This window comes from Oppia nitens, unplaced genomic scaffold (assembly GCF_028296485.1).
Source record: "Oppia nitens isolate AA-2021 unplaced genomic scaffold, nextdenovo-longstitch-racon4-pilon3 scaffold8_pilon_pilon_pilon, whole genome shotgun sequence".
Taxonomy (NCBI): Eukaryota; Metazoa; Arthropoda; class Arachnida; order Sarcoptiformes; family Oppiidae; genus Oppia; species Oppia nitens.
Genome location: NW_026533252.1, coordinates 2812064 through 2834556, shown reverse-complemented (window position 1 = coordinate 2834556; position 22493 = coordinate 2812064). Strand labels below are relative to the sequence as shown.

General features: G+C 27.0%; 2 protein-coding genes across 3 annotated transcripts; one reads left to right on the top strand and one right to left on the bottom strand.

Moving 5' to 3' along the window:
• Positions 1–9034: 9034 nt before the first annotated feature.
• LOC128964426 (dentin sialophosphoprotein-like) lies at positions 9035–15063 on the bottom strand. Its single transcript, XM_054311015.1, has 4 exons — positions 14266–15063; positions 11092–11442; positions 10483–11031; positions 9035–10418 (listed from the first exon to the last, which is right to left on the bottom strand). The coding sequence occupies exons 1-4, from the start codon at positions 14642–14644 to the stop codon at positions 9091–9093; spliced, it is 2607 nt and encodes an 868-aa protein (XP_054166990.1). The 5' UTR covers positions 14645–15063; the 3' UTR covers positions 9035–9090.
• A 1117-nt stretch (positions 15064–16180) lies between these two features.
• On the top strand, positions 16181–21829 carry LOC128964436 (uncharacterized). Of its 2 annotated transcripts, none has more exons than XM_054311027.1 (15): positions 16181–16606; positions 16970–17000; positions 17166–17449; positions 17662–17770; positions 17928–18019; positions 18134–18422; positions 18550–18867; positions 18948–19094; positions 19160–19323; positions 19427–19615; positions 19683–19989; positions 20107–20244; positions 20372–20421; positions 20621–20809; positions 20909–21829. In XM_054311027.1, exons 1-15 carry the CDS (start codon positions 16202–16204, stop codon positions 21812–21814), a joined length of 3618 nt encoding a protein of 1205 aa, XP_054167002.1. In that variant the 5' UTR covers positions 16181–16201; the 3' UTR covers positions 21815–21829. The 2 variants fall into 2 exon arrangements, with proteins under 2 accessions (XP_054167002.1, XP_054167001.1); XM_054311026.1 differs by having other exon boundaries at positions 16181–16798.
• Positions 21830–22493: the final 664 nt, after the last annotated feature.

Genomic DNA, 22493 nt, shown 5'->3' with positions numbered 1-22493 from the left:
CTGTTTATTGCTTTTTACAATATTATTGATATTTACTTTATTTTAATACTTTCACTGTCTGTATGTGAGAGAGTATGAGAGAGAGAGAGAGAGAGAGAGAGAGAGAGAGAGAGAGAGAGAAAGAGAGAGCACTGGTGGGTATGAAAGTAACGTCAGATAGATGTGCAGCCAATGGCTTAGATAGACGTGTCTTAAGAAAGTTGTCTTAAAAAAAGAAAGTGAAAGTAAGTATCACTGATGGGAACCGTTTATAATTGATGATATGGTTAGACATTATCAATATTTTTTTTCGGTAAACTAACCGAACCTAACCCTCGGGAATAAAAATCTAATAATTTTTGTTTAGTAATAGTAAGTAAATCTATTGTGAATTTATAAATTTACACACTTTTAGATAATTTATAATTTTTATAATTGAGTTTTGAATTTATTGGATATAATTTATTATTATCTATATTTTAAGTTAAAAAAAAAGTTTATATTGTTTTTTATGTTATTTTTTATTAGTTTTATTATTATTACTACAGTATTATTAATGAATAAAAATAAATTTAGTTTACACAATAAATTATTTAAAAATATGAATGTATGCATAAATAATATATAAATTATATATATATATATATATACTGTATTAACATTTCAAAATATTATGTCTTATATTTAATTAAAATGTATTTTACTTTATTTAAGTTATATTACTATTTTCTTATCAATGTTTATATTATTCAATAAGTTTTTTTAAGTAACTTATAAAAATTGTTGTGATATACTGAACAATAGTATTATTCACTTAATTAATCATTTAAAAATCATTGTTTATTTTTTTCATAACTATTATAAAATATTAATAATCTATAAAAAAAATTGTTGAAACATATAATGATCTATTAATCATTGTATGCTAAGTTGATACAATATTTTTTAAACATTCATAATATATATATAATAATTGTATGACATTGATATTGACATTAATTTGGATATATTATTATTAATAATAATATTAATACTGTCTACAATTTTTAAATTAATGTTTATTATTGTTATAATATTTGATACAAAATTTAAGATTTACATTAATCTCAGTGATTATTATAATAAATCATGAGTTTTTAAAATAAAAACAACAACAACAACATTAATTATACAGAATATTCTTGAAATATTGTGTTTTTTTCATATAATTGTGTTAATATGTTTTCATTTTTATTATTATTTATATAATAGCCTGATTCATAAATACTTTTTATAATAGTACAACAATTATTATGTAAAAATATTTATATTACAATCTTATTTAAAACATTCAGCAATAATAATCACCAGTGCTCTGATGATACAATTATTTTCTAAATTTATATAATAAAAAAAATATCTCATTAAAACAATTATTATTATTGTTATTATTACAATTGGTGCAATATGTCTGTGCAATTATAAAATACATTTTGCTAATTACAAAATTTGGCTAATTACAAAAATAGTATAAAATTTTATCATATAATAAAATGGGTCATTAAATAAATTGATTTTTCTAATTTTTATTTATTCACTATAAAAATATCAAATGTGATTTATAGTATAAATAAATTATAAAAAAATAATATAAATTAATTTAAATTATTTCATAAAAATTAATATTGCAGACAATTATTAATACATGTGATTCATAAAATGTCATCGATTTTTTCGAGACAAAAATCAATAGATTAAACAAAATCAATAGATTATCAGTGGAATAGTCATCGATTTGGTTGTGATGTCTGTAAAAGAGATCGAAATCAACGAAACGGTAGGTCTTCGGCAACGACTGCCACAGGAAGAACAGATCAACTTTGATGTCGCACTCAAAAAGTGTTCGCTGTTTAATGGGGTCGAAGGTTACGGTGTGGACCACAAGACTATTCTTCGACATCGTATATATAATGCAATTGTATTGACATTTCTTTATTCAAATCTTATGCGAACAACAGTGGAGTGCTTTCTGCCGGAAGGTTCGCCGATATTCCTCTGGTTGGGTGACTTCAAGCCCTGGTGGGGAAAGCCATATATTGCTCATCAGGTTGTGTTTTACGCGGCCGTTGCAATTATTCCCGCATATTGTACATTAAATATTACTTCTGATACAATCAATAAGCGATGGTGTTTGCCATTTAAGTATATAAATGGATTGATTTCCGCCCGAGAGGCCAAACTTGTGGACATCGCTGATGTAAAAAAGTTAAGAAAAAAAATGAAACAAACATTCAGACAGAGTATAGTGTCGTGTATTAGTGTCCTCTTTCCGTACTCGCTATCAGTTCTCATATCATTTATAATCTATTGCAAGACGTGGTACGAGTTGGCGTTTTTCGGTATTTTCTGGACAATATATGAGAGTATTTGGTCTTTTTATATCACCTCCAATATGGGTCTATTGCCCGGTTGTTTCGATATTGTTTGCTATTATCTAAAGTTAAGGTACGACCAGATTCACAAAGATCTGGAAATATTAAATAAAAATTTTTGTCGACTATCATCAAAACATTCACAATCGATGACAAATTCATTATTAGCTGAATGTCGACTACAATCGGATCAAATACTCGACAAACTTAACGATACTAATAATGATGTCATATATTATAACAAATATTGGTGTAAATATATAGCTACTAGTTTTGTCTCATATTTACCGCAATTGTTATTTGAAATCTATGTACTAATATTCTTACCGATGAATAAAAGCGTCCAATTATTTTCATTATTATTGAATTTCAATATATTTGCATTGATTACCCAACTGTCCCTATTTGCAGCTATTTTGCATCAAAAGGTAGATCTTATTTTGAAAGTTAATTTTATAATATTATAAACATGTATTTTTGTTTAATATTTTGTTTAATAGGCTTACAGTGTATATATAAAGCTAAACTCTACGAGTATTTTAATGACTAAAAAGTATAGATCATTGAAAACATCGCAGACTTGGACTTTGAAACAAAAGTTAAAATTTATGACATCTATTGAAAGATATTCCGGTGGACTACCCATTGGTTTCTCAATTTGGACGATAAAATTAATAGATTTTGAATGCTATTATCATATAGTAGTCGAAGGCATACTTTATTTTATACTTATTTGCGGACTTTTGCAAAATAACTAAACCTATGAATACATTAGTCTCTTATAAGTAGAATTCGAGAAACTTTCCCAGTGATGGAAATTTCCTTATAAAATCTCTTCAATTTTTCACTGAAAATACTTTATTTTCCCTCTTTTCATCGTTAGAAACGGAAAATATTGTATATTTTATATTATTACTATAAATAGTATTAAAACAAATATTTTGCACAAAAAAAAGTTATTGAAATATTTAAAAATAAATTTCAATTCAATAAATTTAACTAAACTATTTATTACTAACACTTAAAATAGATTTTAATTTGTTTTTCAATATTTATATTTTGCATTAATCTAAAATATTTGTCATATCATTTTGATAATTATGGCATTACTTAGATTTAATTATATTCACAAAGATTGGATATTAATATATTTTTGTTTATTTTCTATAGTATTTTTTACAAAATGATTTTAATTTTACTGATTATATTATAAAATTAAATTATAATTCCTTTTATATAATATATAATAAGAAATTATATAAATTTTAGTTTATTTTTGTAGTAAAGAATAATATTATTGGATAAATATAGCAATTTATACGATATTAATATTGACATTAATTTGAATACAATTTTTTTCATTAATTATGTCTATAAATTTTTAGATAAATGCTTATTTATTACTATATTTAATGTAGTATTTATGATTTACATTAATCATAGTCATGACAGTTACGATTTTTTTTAAATAAAAAACATCATTAATTACAGAATATTCTTGCAATTTTAAATTTTAATTGTGTTTTTTGTTGTTGAAATAATTGTGCAATTATGTTTTGATTTTATGCAATTTATATAATAACTGTTATATATAAATATCTAACTATGATATAACAGTAGAAAAGTTTTAATATAATATTTTTTGTGCTGTTATATAGAAATTTATATAATAGTTACTGTATTATAGAAAATTTCATAAAAATCAAAACATAATAACACTATTATATCAATTTAATTTAAAATCATATTTAAGGCAATAATAATTAGTACTCAAATGATACAATTATATATTTCCAAAGTTTATATAAGAAAATTATCTCATTAAGAAAATAATTACTATTATTACAATTTGTTCAAAAAATTTTAATGCAATTATAAAATACATTTTACTAATTTCAATGTTTGGAAATTATTATAATATGAATTTTATGATAAAATAATGATAAAAATAAATTTATTTTAAATTAAATCATAAAACTTAATATTTAACTGCAAACAAATACTGTTCAATCATTTGCAAATTGACAATAAATATTTTTTTTAAAAATGTGATTTACTTATTGAAAAAAATAAATTTAAGTAAAACAAAATCAATAGATTATCAGTGGAATAGTCACCGATTTGTCAGTGATGTCTGTAAAAGAAATTGAAATCAACGAAACGGTAGGTCTTCGGCAACGACTGCCACAGGAAGAACAGATCAACTTTGATGTCGCACTCAAAGTGTGTTCGCTGTTCAATGGAGTCGAAGATTACGGTGTGGACCACAAGACTGTTCGTCGACATCGTATATATAATGCAATTGTATTGACATTTCTATATTCAAATCTTTTGCGAACAACTCTCGAGTGCTTTCTGCCGGAAGGTTCGCCAATATTCCTCTGGTTGGGTGACTTCAAGCCCTGGTGGGGAAAGCCATATATTGCCCATCAGGTTGTGTTTTACGCGGCCGTTGCAATTGTTCCCGCGTACTGCACTCTGAATATTACTTCCGATACAATCAATAAGCGATGGTGTTTGCCATTCAAGTATATAAATGGATTGATTTCCGCCCGACAGACCAAACTTGTAGACATTAATGCGGCAAAAAAGTTGAGAAATAAAATGAAACAAACATACAAAAGGGGTGTCATGTCGTGCATTAGTGTCCTCATCCCGTACTTAATATCTGTGTTCATAACATTTGCCATCAATTGCAAGACATGGTATGAGTTGTTATTTTTCGGTATTTTTTGGACAATCTATGAAGGAATTTGGACTTTTTATATCACCTCCAATATGGGTCTATTGCCCGGTTGTTTCGATATTGTTTGCTATTATCTAAAGTTAAGGTACGACCAGATTCACAAAGATCTGGAAATATTAAATAAAAACATTTGTCGACTATCATCAAAACATTCACCATCGATGACAAACTCATTGTTAGCTGAATGTCGACAACAATTGGATCAAATACTCGACAAACTTAACGATACTAATAATGATGTCATATATTATAACAAATATTGGTGTAAATATATTGCTATTTGTTTTGTCTTATATTTACCGCATTTATTATTTGAAGTCTATGTACTATTATTTCTACCGATGAATAAAAGCGTTCAATTATTTTCATTATTATTAAACTTCAATGTGTTTGCATTGATTACCCAACTGTCCCTATTTGCAGCTATTTTGCATCAAAAGGTAGATTTCAATTTTCTTACATAATTATTGTTTATGTAATATTAATGTTTAATAAATAATTTAATAATAGTATATATCATATTTGAACATAAATTTACATTTAATTTAATAATAGGCTTTCAGTTTCTATAAAAAGCTAAACTCTACGAGTATTTTAATGACCAGAAAGTGTAGATCTGTAAAGATATCGCAGTTTTGGACATTTAAGCAAAAGTTAAAGTTTATGATAACTATTGAAAGATATTCCGGTGGACTACCCATTGGTTTCTCAATTATGACCATAAAATTATTAGATTTTGAGTGCTATTATCATATAGTAGTCGTAGGCATACTTTATTTTATGCTTATTTGTGGTCTTTTACAAAATAATTAAAATTAATCAATGAATACAATACACTTAATTATTTTGATAATACTATATTCAATATAATAAAATTTATTTTAAATTATTCAGTTTTTTTCATAAAGAATAATAATATTATTGCAATCAAGGAAAATGACAATTGAAATATTGTTTTATATTTTTATATTTATATTTTTCATTAAAAACAAAACATTTATCAAATTAATTTGAAAATTATGACATCGATTTAATTTAATTATATTGCACAAACATTATTTAATTAAATAAATTAGGTTAATTAAATTATATGAACATAAAAATAGAAATATTTAAAATATACTGAATATTTAATAAAATTGTCTTTTTAATTTTGTTTATATTATTGTATTTTAATATTTTAATTTAGCAATAATCAGTCAAATATAAGCAATTGTATTAACATAATAACATAATAAACAATTACATAAAATAATTCATAAACTATTCATTAAGACAATGCACTGTCTTATACTAAAAAAATACTTTTAAGTTATATAAAAATAATTATGCAAATATTTCATTATTTATTTTAATAAAAAGAAACAAAAAAAGTTATAATAAAGATAATCATTAAATAATATCGATTTTTTATTTATTATTTGTTCACAAAAAATATTTTTTAATGTGATTTACATATAGACAACAAAAAATAATTTTAAGTTAAACAAAATCAAGAGATTATCAGTGGAAAAGTCATCGATTTGGTAGTGATGTCTGTAAAATAAATTGAAATCAACGAAACGGTAGGTCTTCGGCAACGACTGCCACAGAAAGAACAGATCAACTTTGATGTCGCACTCAAAGTGTGTTCGCTGTTCAATGGAATCGATGGTTATGGTGACGACCCGAAGATTGTTCGTCCAGAAGGTACGACGAGATTCACAAAGATCTGGAAATATTGAATAAAAACTTTTGTCGACTATCATCAAAACATTCACAATCGATGACAAAATTATTGTTAGTTGAATGTCGACTACAATTGGATCAAATACTCGACAAACTTAACAATACTAATGATGATGTCATATATTATAACAAATATTGGCGTAAATATATTGCTACCTGTTTTGCCTCATATATACAGCAATTGTTGTTTGAAATCTATGTACTAATATTCTTACCGATGAATAAAAGCGTCCAATTATTTTCATTATTATTGAATTTCAATATATTTTCATTGATTACCCAACCATTTGCAGCTATTTTGCATCAAAAGGTAGATTTCAATTTTCTTACATAATTATAACAGTTTTGTTGTGTATAATTGTTTAGTAATAGATTTAATATATCATATTTGAACATAAATTCTCATTAATTAATTAATTAATAATAATAGGCTTTCAGTTTCTATAAAAAAGTTAAACTCTACGAGTATTTTAATGGCCATAAAGTGTAGATCTGTAAAGATATCGCAGTTTTGGACACTTAAGCAAAAGTTAAAGTTTATGACAACTATTGAAAGATATTCCGGTGAACTACCCATTGGTTTTGCAATTTGGACCATAAAATACATTGATTTTGATTGTTATCATATTATAGCCGAAGGCATACTTTATTTTATACTAATTTGTAGTCTTTTGCAGATAAATTAAATTAATCACGAATTGAAAATCTAATTCAATAAATAAAATGTTTTTTTATAATTACTAAATATTTATTTTATTTTATTGCTTTATTATTTTTTTTATGTCAATCATCCTAAAAATACATATTTTTTGATTGATACATACAATCTATATCAAAACTAATTGATAATAATGACCATGGTCATTTTGGCAAATGTTGTTATTTGTATACAATTTTAATCATTAATATCTCAATTTTATTATGTTATAGAAATTTTTGTCAATAAATTTTGAAAAAGTAAATAATTATATACAACAGTCATTGATTAAAATAAAATTGATATAGTTAAATATCTAAATTATTTATTTATATATTGATTATTAATTAATTCATTACAAATTAAATATTTAATATATTTATAATATATATAGTAATCTGTCGTTTATTATGTCATCCAATTTTATACAAACCTATTAAAAATCATTATTATTATTATTGTGTGTTTATATATATAGGTATAATTTTAATATTGACATATATTTGGCATTTTAAGTTGTATTAAATTAATAATGTTAAATTTGTAATGTAATATTAAATATTTGTTAAAAATAAAAGCCAATTATTTTTTTTATTTTGAATAAAACTCGTTAAATTGTATTAGTATTTTAGATTAAAAAAAAATCTATTTGTTAGTTGACTAACAAAATTAATTAATTACTTAAAATTTATAGAATTTACATAAAAAAATAAATAACTGTTACTTGAAGTGAAATAAATATGTATACATAAAAAAAACATTTTTCTAAGTATAAATTAAATGTAAAATAAACTCCTAATACATTTCAATTCATATAAATGAACCTATATTTCACTGAAAAATATTTAATGATAATAGTAATGAAAATAATATTTTTTTAAAATTAAGTCTTAGATTAGTTGATTTCATTTAATATATATATATAGATATATATATATTAATGAATGATAAAATGAATTTATACATTATATTTATATGTCTTAATGCAAATCACAGATAATTGATTAAAATTTAGCTTCACTTTTATACAACTTATGTGTTGTAATCAATACATAAATATATATATATATAAAATTTATATATATATTTAAGTTAAGTTGGTAATTATTTTATTTTAATCCATATAAAAAATTTATCGTCAATTTTTTAAAAATAAATATCTCAATTACGTTAATTATATATTTATATATAATTTTGTGCTTTAATTTTCATAATCGCAAAAAATGGCTCAAAAAACATCACATTTTCCCTCGCTTTCAATTTGATAAATAAAGTAAATTGTAAGACAAATAAATCAATTATAACCTAAGTTTTAAAGTAAAAAAAACTAAAGAAATTAATAGAAAAATTCTAGAGTATATCATAATAAATACAATTCTAATAGTTTAATATAAAGTCTAAACTATAATCTGTCATAAATTTTGCTAAAATAAAATAAATCTATTAATACAATTTACAATTGATTTTTTTTTGTTTTGTTTTCAGTGAATAATAAGCACCAAATTATAAAATAGCAGTTATAATAAAAATCATTTCTTTGCTGAACACGTTTTCAACATTTTCATTGGTCTAAGTCTGGATCGGGTGAGTCGGCCGACGGCCAACTGTTTGAGACTTCGAGTAAAACTCATTTTCATGATCTGCTCTTTGGATACAACCGGTCGAGTCCATAGGGAAGACCTCAAGTGCTTAGACGGCGGCGAGTAGTCGGACGAACATCTCTTGCGTTTGAGACTACTTCTGGATGCCGACTGTGACCGCAATTTTGTGGAGCTATTGTTGTCAATAGTTAAACGTCTCAATAGTCTTCTGTGTCGAAAAATATTAGTGTTTTTCTTAGCACATAATTTATTATCAATTTTAATTTCTTGACTAATATTATTGCTTTGAGAGAACAATTTAGACAACTTTTGGAAACTATTTTCCGTATCGTTAGTATCATCGGTACCATTGATAGCACCAAAAATGCATAAATTTCTATCGATGTTTGGCGATATCATCAATGATGAGTATGTACTACTACTACTGCTGCTGTTACTGTTGCGACCATTCGATATCATCGGTGACGACGTCTGAAGATGATTATCCGCATAACTTAATGGCAGTGAAGTTCGCGGTTTAAGTGAAGTCATTTGAATATAATTACTAGCATTTGGCCAATACTTAGAGCTGGTATTGTTGTTGTCGAAAGAGTTACTGTTATTCATTGTTTGTTGCGACGAATAATGAGGTGTCGTTAAACCCGTTTTGTTAATTAAATATTGATTTAATGGAGTATTATCTCCAATAACTTTGTTAATGTTTGCTAACGAAGACTGCGTTTCCACTAAACAACTATTTTCATCACTAATTGCAGAAACATTGTTCAAATCGTATGGTGAGTTGTCGTCGACACTTAAATTTTTGGGATCAATAACTACATAGAGTTCCCATTCGTTTTGTGAGAGATTCACTAGTGATGGAAGAGCTGCATATTCTTCATCGGTCAACTCATCGCATACACCGGCAATCATTGTTGGCGTCGGTGGCGATGAGGTGCCGCTGTCTCGTGAAGACTCACTACTTTGACCGTCAGTGTCGTCAACAATGTTTGTCGACTCACACATACTAGTGGTGGTTGTTGTTGTTGTTGTGGTGTCATTAGTTGGTAGACTTGAGCTATCAGTTGATAAATCACTACTAAATGATTCAATATTTGGCTTAGTATTAGTCGTATTAGTAAATGGCGTCAAATCAGTCGTTTGTGTGCCGTTTATGTTAGTCTTTGGACAGTTAGATAAATCAGGTGATAATTCGGTTGATTTGGAAGAAGTGCTGGTCATTGAAGGAACTGTCGTATCGGTAGATGTGTCCTTATCTATGAGACAATTATAATAATCACAAATTACATAAACAATAACAAAAAATGTATTACAAAATACCTGTAGTCGTCAATATATTAGTTAACAATTCGGTTGATTTTTCATTACATTTATTTATTGAAAGATTTTCATTGTTTTCAGTCTTTTGATTGTTATAGTTGTTGTAAATCTCTTCCAGTGTGTCATCGTATCCGTCATCACTTTCTTCATCTTCGCTATCAGTAAACAGCGACATCATTGGCATATTCTGGTCATTCTTGTTAAGTGAAACTCCTTGATTGTCTTCAATCATAACGGCCAGTACTGTAGTATTGTCGGCCCTAAACCTTGATTGATACCATCGATTCAGACAAAAATGAACCAAAGCTCGAGACGGACTCAATCGAGTGGTGCCGACATCGAAGATGGCTTCGAGCAGTTCGGGACTGTACTGGTCTTCTTCGACCTCTTGAATCACTTTGACAGCTGTCTGTGTGTTCATCATATTCCAGAGGCCATCGCTGGCCAATACTAAACACATATCGTTACCATCAATCGGTATACATTTGACGTCTGGTTCTGGACTAACGATAAACGTGTTGAGCTCCGAGTTAAATGACCACAAATCACCTGCAAATTAAACAAAAATAATAATTACATGTTTTTATAGAAAAAAATAAACAAAAATACCGAGAGATCGTGCGACTGCAAGGAATGGGATCTGATCAAAACTAGTGCTCCGTCTGATAGGGCCCTTATGGCCCAATTTGGGTCGATTCCAGACAACCCGATCGACACCCGACTTGTTCATCACTTGGCCACCGGCGGCCTCTATGCGCCTCCTTTCGCGCGGCGACTCTGGCTTGTGATCTCTGGTCAACGAACAGGACATCCATTTACCGGATGCCTCGTGTTTGCGACCCAACACAATACGTGAGTCGCCCACATGACCCGTATAGTATTTACCGTTCATTATGAACACTATGGAAGCTGTGGTGCCCGATGTCGATGGCAAACCAGAACCCGTTTTCGGCCAATTCACTAAACAAATAATTAAAATTCAATTAAAAAGTTATTCAAACAAAACTATTAATTTATTATAGTTAACTATTGCCATAAATTTATCAATTAGTTATTAAATTATTATAGATAGATGTGGTAATAAGCCATATGATGATAGATAAGATTATATATATTATCTATGATTATTTATCAATTAAAATAATAAAACTTTTCTAAATAATAATCAAATAGTAGTCAATCGATAACTAATTGTGTTATACAAATAATGTTAATTCAATTGCATGATATAATCTATACCGATATTAACCTATAATGAAATATTTGTACCGATAATACAGATATTTTTTTTAATAGACTAATAATTATATATTAATTTATATTACTATTTAGTTTATAAATATATAAATAATGAATATATGCCCGCAGAATTTCTACCATTATATTTATTTATTTTGTTAAAATAAAATACATGATTGAAATTTAGTGAAAGCTATACACTGTATTATAAATTTATATTCAATCATCTATTTCAAATTTAATTATTAAAATTATGCATGTATAATTTTTTTTTAAATTTTTGATAATGTCAATCAATTTATTTAGAAATATTGCAATAAATAATTCAATCCCAAAAAATGCTATTCAAAAAATGTTTTGTTTAAATAACAAAAAAAATAAATAAAAAATAAATAATAATAAAACTTGTAAAACAAGTTCCCGATATTATTCAACTTATATTGCAATTTATTATAATAGGGGTCAACAACAATACAATATAAAAATCTAGTATTGAATTATTTCATAATGACATATGCAATGAAACAATTTAAATTATGTAATAAAATAAATAAAAATATATTATTGTCATTGCTATTTGCTTTATCATATTATTGCCAACTATTAAAGCGCTAAACAAATACATTATTAATCTCATAGATATATTTATATTGCAATCGATGTAATCGCCAATCAAACCAAATGCCATCAATGCATACATGCGTTCAATAAATAATAAATAAAATATCATTTATTAGATATAGTTTGAAAAAACTAATTTTGTTGGTTATCTTTCATATATTTAATATATTATCGATTATATGATTCAATAGTTTAGAAAAAACACATTAATAATAAATATTATATAATAAAAAGTTATTATATTATATAATCGTTTTTGAATCTCTCTTTCTCTATACACACATAAAGTACAGCCAATTATGAGTGCCTTTAAAACAATGTTTAAAGCAGTCGTCTATTACTCTCTTCAATACATATTTTTTTTAATGGTATTTAATGTCTTAGAAAAAGCAATGAATCGATTGGTTCGTTGCACTCAATAATACATTTACAGTGTATTATATAGCAAACCCTAATTAATGTGCCGTCACTATTGGCAACCGCTTTCAAATACATGTTTAAACAGTTGCCAATTATTAACTATTAATAATTATGTTAACCGGCATTCAGTAAAGGCTAGCAGTTAACACAAATCTATATATATTGCCCTCTATAGGCTATACCAGTACTAGAGTACACTACAAATATTTTTTGCAGACATAACCAAACAGTTTGATAGTAAGTGTGGGCAACAAAATCATGACTCAAACTGTACAGTCATTGTAAGCCAAAGCACACACACAAAGCACTGCTATAACTAATAAAACATTATATAATTTTTATGTTTCATTTCAATCAATAATATATTATATTTTCTAATATTAATACATTATATACAGTACTGTATGTTAGTTAAGCTCTCTTTCATTGTGGGTTTGGTTATAAACTCTATATAAAAATTTACATAATTGCTATATAATATATTAATTCAATTGATAAATTAATTTTTAATTAAATAACTTTTTTCTCAGTGAAATATATATCACATAATATATATATAATTATAATTAAAACTAATTTATCATAACTAGAGTGAAACTATATTAAAATATCATTAATTTTATTTTAACAAAATAGAGTTATCGGGGAGTTTCATACAAAATGCAATTTTTTTATTACTTAAACTTAATTTTTTTTAAATAATAATTATTATAATCAGTAAAATTTTTCTATAAAATATATTATTATAACTTATAAGTTAAGCTGAATGTACAGTAGATTCAAGTCAATAACTGGTGACAAATATGTTTGAAAAAATAGTTATTTTTTGTGTGTATATGAGCGCCAATATTGAAATTATAGGCAATACTATAGACATAAACATAATACTGTATCAATCAATATGATATATATCACAAATACAATAACATTGTGTGACACAAAAGTTTGTTTGATTATCTATCAATAATAACAAGCATTGAGAAACACATGATCTGCAAAAAGCCAATGTTTACCATTGAAATCAAAACAAAGACATTGTCTCTCTCTCTCTCTTTCTGTTTATGTGTTTAACTAAAACAATTAACACTTAATTTATCTATCAATTTGATTTGTCAACAAAAAAAAAAGTAGACAACAAAGTTTATACACAATTACTCTGAGATTGTATAATAGTATAATACAACAAAAACAAGAAAAAATGGGATCAAATAGTGACAAATAATAATATTCAATGCGATAACTAAAATAAATATATGTATAGAAAAAATGACAAAACAATAAATAAATATTATAACATATTATATATGATAATTGTATTAATATAATGATAATAATAATCATAAATTAATATCATATTTGAAAAAATATTTGTTTTTCATTGCATGGATACGGTATGTATGTATGATATGTTTGGTATTTGTATGTATGTCTGCAATAGTGTTTAATCATTATTAGTAAACAAAATGATGGATCAAATTCATGTCCATTGAATTGAATACATACGGACTTCTTTCCTCATATCGTAATGGGTTTGAATAAAACCCTTTTGAATGGCTTTAAGTATCTGGTCGTCACTCTCGGACCAGAAGTCTCGCTGACGGATAATATTGTGACACAAATGCTGTTTGGCATACTTGGCGGCCACATCGCCGCCGTGACCGTCAAAAATGGCCAAATAGACGTACTGGAGCTCGTTTTGGCTGTTGAACTGGTACTTTATGTCGTAGCAGTCCTCCATATACTTGCGACCGCCTTGGCTACAGCTGGCAAACGCACGGAAACCGATCGGTACAGATGGTGGCGACGGTGGCGAGCAGTTGTCGCGGTGGCCATTGTCGGCATCGGCGGCGACCATCGATTCGCTGTTAATAATACTATTCATTTGAGTTCGCGTATACACTGTCCGTACAGACACACACACTAGAAACACACTGTCAACAACTAACTGTCCCAAACATAACTGTCCGATAAACCCGATGGCCAGTCAATAATAATACTAATAATAATAAACCGATTGATTATAATTTGGCGCACAAACTGACTGTTAGTTGTATTGACGCCATCTTTACGACTGACACCACATTTTCAAGCGTTCAATCAATTGAGCGCTCAAACCAACAGTGATGTGCAGTGTTTAGAGGAAAAGACAGCGCAATGGTATGTCAATAGCACTGGTAGGTTGAGTTTGGCTCATAACTATTGGCTCACACACTATAGCTATACTATAGACACAGTGTGTGTGTGAATGTGTTTGGTATGCATTTGAATAGTTTAGTGAATGAATGTAAAGATTTTGGGTTTACTTTAGCGCCACAATTGCATAACCAATACAACCATTGGCTATGAAATACATTCAATGGTTGAATCCATGTTTCAATTGATAGTTTAGTCTAAACAATATTAAGGGGTGACTAAAAACATATACAAACACACAATGTATTGCCAACCATACTATGTCTGCGTGTAATGGCATACACTAGTCAAGCGCTATGACTAGAATTTATTATATTATAGAAATATATGGAAAACACCATTACTTAAATTATTGTCAATTTTTGCTATGAAAATAGGGCTAACTTGTAGTAGTAGTATGATTTAAATTTAGGGATTACTTTACCAATGGGTATAATACAGTATACATTATACTGTATATGTGTGTAAAAAATAATACAATAATAATATGTTACTGAAATGTTTGCGGGCATTGGTATGACATCTGATGGCGTCAAAGTTAATCTGGTTTTTAATTGTTATATAATGTATTTGTAAACTTTAAACACTGGTGTAAAGTTATTCATACAAAAAAAAGTTTTGAAACCAGGTCATTCAATTAGAGAGAGAGAGAGAGAGAGAGAGAGAGAGAGAGAGAATAACTGACCTGGATATATATATACACTGTATATTTAGATTAATTTTATTATTATTATTATTTTAATACAATTTTTTTGTTTGTCAAACATAACTAAAAAAATTGACTTTATTTTTACAATTGATTTTTTCCCGACAATAGTCATATATAAATTTACAATTAAAATGTATTGAAAATTTGTATATATTTGTATAATATATTTATATCTATTCATATATATCTTAGACTATTTAAAACAATTTTTTTAAAATAACTTATTTTTAGTCAGTTATTATTATTATTATTTTAAAATAAGTGATATTACAATATTATATTAATTTATATTCAATTATTAATTATATCTAAAAATCATATTATTATTATTTTTTATATAAAAAAATTATATGCCGTATATAATTGTCTGTCATTTTTTTAATTAATTAATTACAGTATACACTATACAGTACAATATAGTATTGACTGTTCATATATAATAAATTAAATTTAAGTAATTAAAAAATAAAATTACATTATTATGAAAGTAAATAATTTATATAAAAAAATAAAAATAAATGACTGAACACACAAGTCATGCGAATCATAGATAAAAAATGTATTTTCCTATTAATATTGGCGACTATATTGTTAGCACTGGTTATTGATGTCATCAGTGGTAGAAAAGAAGTGAAAAAACGAAAACAAGTGATAGAAGATGATAGTCAAAGATATAATGAGGACAACCAATTGGTTGTACCAAACCGTCGTAAGCACGTAAAGAGTGGCGTATTCAGCAATTTTTATAACAGACATATCACCAAAAGCTATTTAGCCGTACCGTACGATACCGTTACCGAATCGATGATTGTGACCAAAAACAAAAACAACGACGTCATGTTGAGGTCATTTATCACCAATGGACTGGTCGAAGGTTCGATGACATTCTTCGATCTGGTTCGTGGTGCTTACAAGAAATTATTTACCAAAAGTGATACATACGTAAGTAACAGTAGTAGTAGTAGTAGTAGTAGTAATGGTGGTGACAAAGATGGTGATGATTTGGAAGATGAAGGGAAATCAGATAAAATGTTACAGATTGTCGGCGACGGATCCGTCTATGAGATTGTTTATGTCAACAAAAGCTATGATAATGGAAAGACATACCAACTCATTGGTGATTATCAGCTTAAGGTGTGAACAAAAATATAAAGACTAAATATGAAGTTAAATAATACTGTAATTCAGTTTTTTTTTGCTGTCTTTTCCACCTAAATCTTCTGAATCTGATCCAAACCATTGTTTAATTATTAGCTAAGTTATACTAATTTTTTGTTTCTTATTTATTTATTTATTTTGTTACAGAATCCGTCCGATTTTGCCGATACATCCAATGTATAAATATTTTTATTAAAAAAATCTTAAAAACAAACATAAATTAACATAAATTTATTTAATTTATTTTTTTAATATTAGGGTATTTATATTGTTTAGTTCTTTTCATTCAAAAAATTATGGGCTGTATTATTGGTTATAATTTTTTTTTAAAAAACTTCATCAGAAAAAAGAAATTATACCAAAGGATGGAAATGGACTAATAATAAACCAACTGATGAACAATCATCGACAATGTCTTCTGAGCCATCATCTGATAACTATAGAACAACAGAAGAATCCACTGGTGAAACCATCGAAGACAATAAAAGCGAAGACAATTCTACCACTACGACCACAGATGAAATCGAAATGGATTATCCGTCGAGAAAGGACGGAACCTATGGTTTTGTCGTACAGTCGACTGACTCGACATCGGAACTAAAGTTTTTGCGGGTCAGAGGAAGTACTGTACGGAAATTATTATTATTATTATTATTATTATTATTATTATGTTTTGTTTTTTCTTATAATTGATAAAATAATTTTACACATTGTTTTTCAAAACTACTATTTAATGATTATTAACTATTTAATGATTATTAACTATTTAATGATTATTAACTATTTAATGATTATTAACTATTTAATGATATACTATATATATATTTTTTTTTGTTAAGATCCAAAATTTTAAGCTAGAAAATTACCAGTTTATATTTAGCAACTATTCGATGCCTATTAGAAATTTTCATATGAAATTATCCGATAAGATAACAAATATTTTTAGAGGTAATAATAATTTTGTTTTTATTATTATTATTATTGAAATGAATTTTATTACGTTAATAATATACTGTATATATTCAACTAAAAAAAAATAATAGCCTAAAAATAATTTTTATTTTTTTTGTTGATATATATTTAAAAAAAACCCCTAATATTGTAGTACCCGATGGTGTCTACTATTTTGTTCGCGAAGATGTCTGGTGTCAGCGCCCGTTAGACGCATCAAAACTCTATTTGGATCCACCAGATTATGTATATATAAATATATCATATTTTTTGTGATGGACTAAAAAAACATGAAAAACTACATTATTTTTTTATTAATTAACTGACCCGTCTAATTTGTCCCCTCCCCCTCTCCCCCAGTGTCCAGAGAGTGGCACTATTAAAGATGCATTCAGTTGCGAAACCAATAATTATGAGGAAGAGGTAAACAAGGTGTGCGAAAATCCTCTAATAGAGCACTCGTTTTTAGGGCCAAACAATAAGACAGTTTGGCTGATTAGGGGCACAAATATTTGGTTACTTAACGACTTTCCAAAGAGAAAAATCGATGCCTGGAAAGCAAAACTATCTAAACATAAATCAATTGCAACCAAAATATGGAAAGGATTTATACCGGGAAGCGATGCACTATTTACTATCAAAATTAAAGGTTTTTTGTTTATTAAATAAAAAAAAACAAATTTATAATCAAATAAAGATATTTCCTATCATTTTAATTGTCTGTCGAATTAGATTTAACTATATATATATATAATTATTATATTTAAAAATTACAGATGAATACAGTTTAGTAATGTTTCACAATCATCGATATAAGATTTGGGATTTCGATGGCGGAGATGTTAAATATAAGGGAACTATTAGTGAGAAACCACTTAAAACCAAGAAAGGATCTGATCAACTGTTTACCGAAAAACCAGTAATAGATCCAATAGATAAAGATAAAGACGATGAGATTCCTGAGGGAACTATTGTTTATAAAGAAAAAGATTTTATAGATCTATGTAAACATCCAGACATCGATTCGGCTGATTCTAGTCTCGACGGAAACGATATATACCTGTTTAAGGGCAGTCGATATTACCTGTTAAGAGGTTTGCTAACATATGAAACAAAAAATTTAATAATTTTACAATCTATTTGTTATTATTATTATCAAAAAAAAAAACTAAAGGTTTAAAAGAGAATTACAAAACGGGTAAACTGGTCCGATCGGGTGACGCCAAAGATTTGTGGCCAACATTTGATACCAACTCAGCGGCCGTTATGACTTGTAAAGAGGGTCCACAGCGGGGATATATTTTTGAATACATAACACTATGTAAGCCTAATAAATATTTATTAGTAGTTTTATTTTTTATTTTTGTTTTTTAATATTACGAATAGTAAAGGACTCGAAATCTCGTACCCAATATAATAGTTGGGATTTTGATCGTAAAATTTTTGAAAGAAATAAAACATTTATCGAGTGGGAGGCCTACGGATTTCAGGCGGCCTTTCATAATAGAAATATTACTAATCCAATGATGATTGCCCTCAAAAATGATGAGGTCAGTCATTTTGTTGTTGTTGTTGTTGTTGTTTTATTAATTACCGGTAATTAATTAATTAATATATTTTGCTTTTAACCCTTCAACTCAAATAAAAAAAAAGGTTTATTACTATACGACTCTTGGCGAGACATTTGCCAAAAAGGATCGACACATCAAACATTACGATAGTTTGGAAAAGTTGCCGTCGGCAGTGACGGCCGCCTTTTCAATGCCCAACCAAATGCTATATCTGTTTAAAGGCAAACGCTATTGTTATAGAGAGTTATTTTACGATAGAAAGCCATCATATGTATGATAAAATGTTTTATTTTATTTTTTAATTGTATTGTATGTTTAAAAAATGTGATTTCTGTTAGTGTCCCGATTGGGGCCATAATCGTGAACTGTTTGGCTGTTTTGGGCCGAATACAAATAAGACTACGAAACCGATGCCAAAATTGGACAATGATTTTGAGGCACTAATCGATTTGTGTTCAAATCTGAAGATAGACGACGCCGACCGAACCTGGGAACGGGAGGATCAGATATATGTTTGGAGAGACAAGAAGTACTGGCGAATTGCCGACTTTCCCAGTAATCCACGTATTGTGCAAAGTGGTAAAATTATGGATACGTGGACCGGATTTAATCAGAGTCCCGATGCCGTATCCATCCTACAGGAAGGTACTGTACTGTACTGTACTGTACTGTCTTTGTTTGTTTGTTTAGCATTTGTGAATTTTACTGGTTATTAATTTAATCAATTATTAATATTACCGGTATATATATATTAATATATAGGTAAAACTAGGAGAGGTTGGTTGGCTGCCACGTTTGGACCGTCTATTGCTTTCTGGTATCCGGATAATAACCAATGGAGAAGAAAAAAAGAGTTTTGGGCACAACCGGCAAATTCATTGAAATTTGGAGCACTAATGCGTTTGTATTCATCATTTTTATAATTGTTTTATATATATATATATATACTATCAAATTAAACATTAAACTATTTATATATCTAAAAAAAAAATATTGATACTAATACTAATAATAATTTTTTATATAGACAATGGAGACATTAGGAACCCCTTGGTCTATGGTTTTGATAAAAACCAGGTACAGTACTTGCAATCTATAATTATATTATAAATTAAATATAATTTGGGGAAAAATTGATTTTTTAAAATTAAAAATGAATAATTTATATATTTGTGTTTAATAGAGTATTTAATTTTGTAAATTATTATTTTTTTTTTGTTATAAATAATTTATATAAATAATAATAATTGTATATTTGTTTGTTTATTACAATCAGGTGCACACCTATTCCAGTACAAGAACTTTATTAAACTATGAGTCGACAGTCAATGCCGAGGAAGGACCAGATTATTGGCCTAAAGACGTGACGGCGGCCTTTCGTATGGCAGACAATATTGTATATCTGTTTAGGGGTGATGTCTATTGTCGTAGAAGATGGCTGTGCAGCGATTCACTGACCTTTTGTGTAAGTTTGTGTCCACTGCCGACACCCTCAGTATGTTTTGGATGATTAGGTAATAATAGTAATAATTTTTTTTCTTCTTTCTTTAAATTTAACAATCAGTGCGACGAATGGAAAAGTGCCAGAGATTTGTTTAAATGTGATTCACGTGAAGACAACAAAATCAACAACAAAAACAACAACAATGACAATAACAATGACAACAACAATGACAACAACAATGACAACAACAATGACAATAACGACGGCAACAACAACAACAACGACAACAACAATAAAAACAAGAATAACAAGAATAATGACAAAAACAATGACAGCAACGACAACAACAATGACAACAACAATGACAACAACAACGACAACAACAACGACAACAACGACAATAATAATGACAACAACAATAAAAACAATAATAAAAACAAGAATAATGACAACGACGACAACAATAATAACAAGAATAAAAACAAGAATAACAAGAATAATGACAAAAACAATGACAGAAACGACAACAACAATGACAACAACGACAACAATAATAACAAGAATAAAAAGAAGAATAAATACAAGAATAACAAGAATAATGACAACAACAATGACAGAAACGACAACAACAATGACAACAACGACAATAATAATGACAACAACAATAAAAACAATAATAAAAACAAGAATAAAAACAAGAATAAAAACAAGAATAAAAACAAGAATAATGACAACGACGACGACAACAACAATGACAACAATAATAACAAGAATAAAAAGAAGAATAAAAACAACAAGAAAACGAAGAATATTAAAAAACAAAACTATTCTGAAGATCGTATCGATGAAGTGGTCGATCCGGGAGATGATGAAACACAAGTCATGGACAACACTGAGAAGGAAGAGGAGGAGGAGATCACTACGAGATTACCGAATCGAAAAAAGTCGAAAAAACGTAAAGATAAGACATCCGACCAAATACTACCCACACCTAAGTCAAAGAAAAGAAGAAGAAGTGATTTTTGAATATATATATATATTAATAGTTATTAATTGATATAATAATAATAATAATAATTTTTTATATAACTTAAAAATTAACTATTATTAATGAGGGGTCAGATTATTAATATTTAGACTCTATATTAAACTTAAATATGATTTTTTTTTCTCTAATTATTAACTTACCGTTAATTTTAAAAGACTAATTGCTTAAAAATTTATTAATAATACACATCTATATAATAGAGTATAATATATTTGAGTACTATATATAACTGTATAAATAAAGTGTTATATTGAATAATATTTGTGAAAATGTTATTATTTTATTTTTAATATTTATAATTTATTATCACAAAATTTTTATTATGATAAGTACTGATTAAAAAAATTAAACATTACTTGTTTAAAAACATTTTGCTAATGTTTGTAAATAATTGGTATTTAAAAAATGTTTACTCATATTTCAATCAATTTTTTTTAATCATTTATAACTTTATAAGTTTAAAATAATAAACAAATATATAATTTTATAAGTTATAAAATCTTATTAAATAAAATTTATTCATTGCTTAAAATAATTTTTATTTATTTAAATGATTTATTGCTAAATTTATAATGATTTATTTATTTAGTAAATTATAGATATTTAATAATATATTTTTAAATATTAGCTATCAATATATATAAATACTTTGTGTCA

Excerpts from the sequence above, each read along its gene's own strand:
- LOC128964426 (XM_054311015.1), bottom strand. The coding sequence starts at position 14,644 with ATGAATAGTATTATTAACAGCGAATCGATGGTCGCCGCCGATGCCGAC. Across the intron at positions 11,443-14,265 it reads CGATATGAGGAAAGAAGTCC|TGAATTGGCCGAAAACGGGT; the intron begins GTATGTATTCAA and ends TTATTTGTTTAG. Across the intron at positions 10,419-10,482 it reads TAATATATTGACGACTACAG|ATAAGGACACATCTACCGAT; the intron begins GTATTTTGTAAT and ends ATTGTCTCATAG.
- LOC128964436 (XM_054311026.1), top strand. The coding sequence starts at position 16,202 with ATGCGAATCATAGATAAAAAATGTATTTTCCTATTAATATTGGCGACT. Across the intron at positions 19,324-19,426 it reads TTGCCCTCAAAAATGATGAG|GTTTATTACTATACGACTCT; the intron begins GTCAGTCATTTT and ends ATAAAAAAAAAG. Across the intron at positions 20,810-20,908 it reads GCGATTCACTGACCTTTTGT|TGCGACGAATGGAAAAGTGC; the intron begins GTAAGTTTGTGT and ends TTTAACAATCAG.